Source organism: Hoplias malabaricus, chromosome 10 (assembly GCF_029633855.1).
Source record: "Hoplias malabaricus isolate fHopMal1 chromosome 10, fHopMal1.hap1, whole genome shotgun sequence".
Taxonomy (NCBI): Eukaryota; Metazoa; Chordata; class Actinopteri; order Characiformes; family Erythrinidae; genus Hoplias; species Hoplias malabaricus.
Window position 1 is genome coordinate 287501 of NC_089809.1, and position 3202 is coordinate 290702.

The following is a 3202-nucleotide window of genomic DNA, read 5'->3' on the forward strand; positions in this document are numbered from 1 at the left end:
GTAAATATGAATAACGTTAATAAAGGCCTGACCTTGATCTTTTTCCCGGCCTGTGTGTATTTCTTGGTGGCGAGGTGGTAGTTGCCCTGTCTCATGCAGCACTCAGCGATCCGCTCCAGCAGCTCTTTACGCTCCGCCTCCGTCAGGTGGGCGGAGCCTCTGGACACGGTCATGCTCTCCGCCAGCTCCTCCGTGATGGTCAGGTTCTGATCCAAACACAACTGCAGCGCCTCGTGATACTGAACACACAAGACACAAATCCAGTGTTATTCTTGTTAGAGTGTGTGTGTGTGTGTGTGTGTTAGAAGGTGTATCCTGAGTGAATAAGTGGTGATGCCCTCATAAACACAGATTCATACAGACAGGGTTTCATACCTCACACACCTAATAAACCAATCATGTCAACATGGGGCGGGGCTTTCCATGTGTGTGGGTGGAGATATAGGCGCGGACGCCTGTGTGTACTGAATGAAGGCATAACTCAGTGTTTGTTTCAGTGTAAGTGTTTATCTTGTACCTTTTTGGCCGCCACCAGCAGCTCCACAGCTTTCTGGAACTGCGAGTGTTGGATGAAGAAATCAGAGCAGCGCGCCAGCAGGGCCGGGTCACTGTTCTCATTCAGGTCCTCTGCTATCAGCTGCAGCGCTCCAAACTGCTCTGTGGCAAACGCCAGCTCCAGAGCCTTAGACATGTGACCTGCCTACAGACAGACAGAGAGAGAGAGAGAGAGAGAGAGAGAGAGAGAGAGTGTGAGTGAGAGGGAGAGAGAGAGAGAGAGAGAGAGAGAGAGAGAGAGGGAGTGAGAGGGAGAGAGAGAGAGTGAGAGAGAGAGAGAGTGAGAGAGAATGAGACAGAAAGAGAGAGAGAAACAGAGAGAGTGAGAGAGTGAAAGAGAGAGAGACAGAGAAAGAGAGTGAGAGAGAGAGAGAGTGAAAGAGATAGTGAGAGTGAGAGAGAGTGAGAGAGAATGAGACAGAAAGAGAGAGAGAAACAGAGAGAGTGAGAGAGTGAAAGAGAGAGAGACAGAGAAAGAGAGTGAGAGAGAGAGAGTGAGAGAGAATGAGACAGAAAGAGAGAGAGAGAGAAACAGAGACAGAGATAGAAACAGAGACAGAGAAAGACAGAGAAAGAGAGAGATAGAGAGAGTGAGAGTGAGAGTGAGAGAGAATGAGACAGAAAGTGAGAGAGAAACAGAGAGAGTGAGAGAGTGAAAGAGAGAGAGACAGAGAAAGAGTGAGAGAGAATGAGACAGAAAGAGAGAGAGAAACAGAGAGAGTGAGAGAGTGAAAGAGAGAGAGACAGAGAAAGAGTGAGAGAGAATGAGACAGAAAGAGAGAGAGAGAGAGAAAAAGAGACAGAGAGAGAGAGAGACAGCAAAAGAAAATAAAGAGCATTAATAAGACAGTTTTTCCTCTTAAACAGTAACAGCTTTACTCTTCTGTAAAAGGATTTAAACTAGAAACCAGAGCATTTCTGAGAAGATTTGATGGCATTCAGCCACGAGGTCAACCACTGATGATGGCTAATTAGTTCTGATCACAAACACTATTCCAACACGTCCCAGAGGAACTGGATGTAGCTGCTGCACTCCAGAGAACACAGTTCCACTGCTCCACAGCACAGTTCAGGGGCTTTATACCCCTCAAACCCCTGGCTCTCACTGAGTGGTGCGGTGTTATGGCGGGTTAATAACTCACACAGACACGGCACGGCGAGAGCGCTGTAGCGTCTGCACTGTTCCTCTCCCTCACTGTTCTGGGCGATCCTGCACTTCTACACTCCAGCTGGAGGGGGCGCTGTATCACTGCTGTAAACTGCTTTTACCAGAACTGTATACGAGGATCAAAGGAAAGTGTGTGTGTGTGTGTGTGTTACCTTGTGATAGAGCATCACTGCTCTGTCCACGTGGACTCCTTTCTCCTCGTATAGTATATAGTTTTTTTTTTTTTTTTTTAGTAGTAACAGGCCGTGTCCATCATGTCTCGGGGTTGCTGAGCAAGGCCAGGTTCATGAGCTGCTCGTCCATGTTGTTGTCCTTGCAGAGCCGGATGGCGTTGTTGTAGGCCTGAGCGCGTGTGTAGAAGTGCACTGCCTGGCTGATCTTCTCCTGACCCTCGTACTGTCGGGCCACGTGATAGGACGCTGCTCTGTTGCCCGTCTCGTTGGCAATCTCGCTCGCCTGGAAGACGAGAGGAAAACACAACGCTGTGAGAAAGAGGACAGACTCTAGATCAGTGCAGGGCTGGGAGCAGGTTCCATGGGATTGGGGGGAGTTAAAGGAACAGCACTGTCTACACCCTCAACATCCACAGCTGAAGTGCCCTTGAGCAAGGCAGCTAACTCCCAACTGCTCCCCAGGTGCTGAGTCTGGCTCACATTGTGTGTGTGCGTGTGTGTGTGTGTGTTTACCTTTTGTATGTTTCCCAGGTAAGAGTGCACACGCACTTGAGACAGGTAATCCTGAGCGTAGTCATAGTAACGCAGAGCAGACTCCATCTCCGACTGACTCTCCAGATAATGACCCCACCACTTATACAGGCTTCTGTCCAATCAGAGGAGAACAGTGAGTGTAAAGAGTTCCGCAGCCAATCAGAAAGGAGCAGTGAACATTTCAGAACCAATCAGAGAGCAGCGCTCACTTGTCTTTCATCTTGTTGATGTACATCTCCAGAGAGACAGGGTCCTCCATCAGCATCCGGGGAACTTCAAACCGTGAGTGTCAGAACGCTCATAGCTGAGAGAGAGAGAGAGAGAGAGAGAGAGAGAGAGGGAGAGAGAGGGAGGGAGAGAGAGAGAGAGGGAGAGAGAGGGAGAGAGAGAGAGAGAGAGAGAGAGAGAGGGAGAGAGAGAGAGAGAGGGAGAGAGAGAGGGAGAGAGAGGGAGAGAGAGGGAGAGAGAGAGAGAGAGAGAGAGAGAGAGAGAGAGAGAGAGAGAGAGAGAGAGAGGGAGAGAGAGGGAGGGAGAGAGAGAGAGGGAGAGAGAGGGAGGGAGGAGAGAGAGAGAGGGAGAGAGAGGGGAGAGAGAGAGAGAGAGAGAGAGAGAGGAGGGAGAGAGAGAGAGAGAGAGAGAGAGAGGGAGAGAGAGAGGGAGAGAGAGGGAGAGAGAGGGAGAGAGAGAGAGAGAGAGAGAGAGAGAGAGAGAGAGAGAGAGAGAGAGAGAGAGGGAGAGAGAGAGAGGGAGAGAGAGGGAAGAGAGAGAGAGA

The 3202-nt window shown here is 50.0% G+C and overlaps 1 protein-coding gene across 1 annotated transcript in view; it reads right to left on the reverse strand.

Moving 5' to 3' along the window:
- ift140 (intraflagellar transport 140 homolog (Chlamydomonas)) overlaps positions 1-2742 on the reverse strand; it is a gene marked incomplete at its 5' end in the record, with an annotated part of 5358 nt that extends 2616 nt beyond the window's left edge. Inside the window, 8 exon segments of the mRNA XM_066683730.1 lie at positions 33-239; positions 518-700; positions 1876-1926; positions 1959-1984; positions 1987-2179; positions 2410-2542; positions 2640-2712; positions 2715-2742. Of these exon segments, the coding sequence (XP_066539827.1) occupies positions 33-239; positions 518-700; positions 1876-1926; positions 1959-1984; positions 1987-2179; positions 2410-2542; positions 2640-2712; positions 2715-2742 (894 nt within the window).
- Positions 2743-3202: the final 460 nt, after the last annotated feature.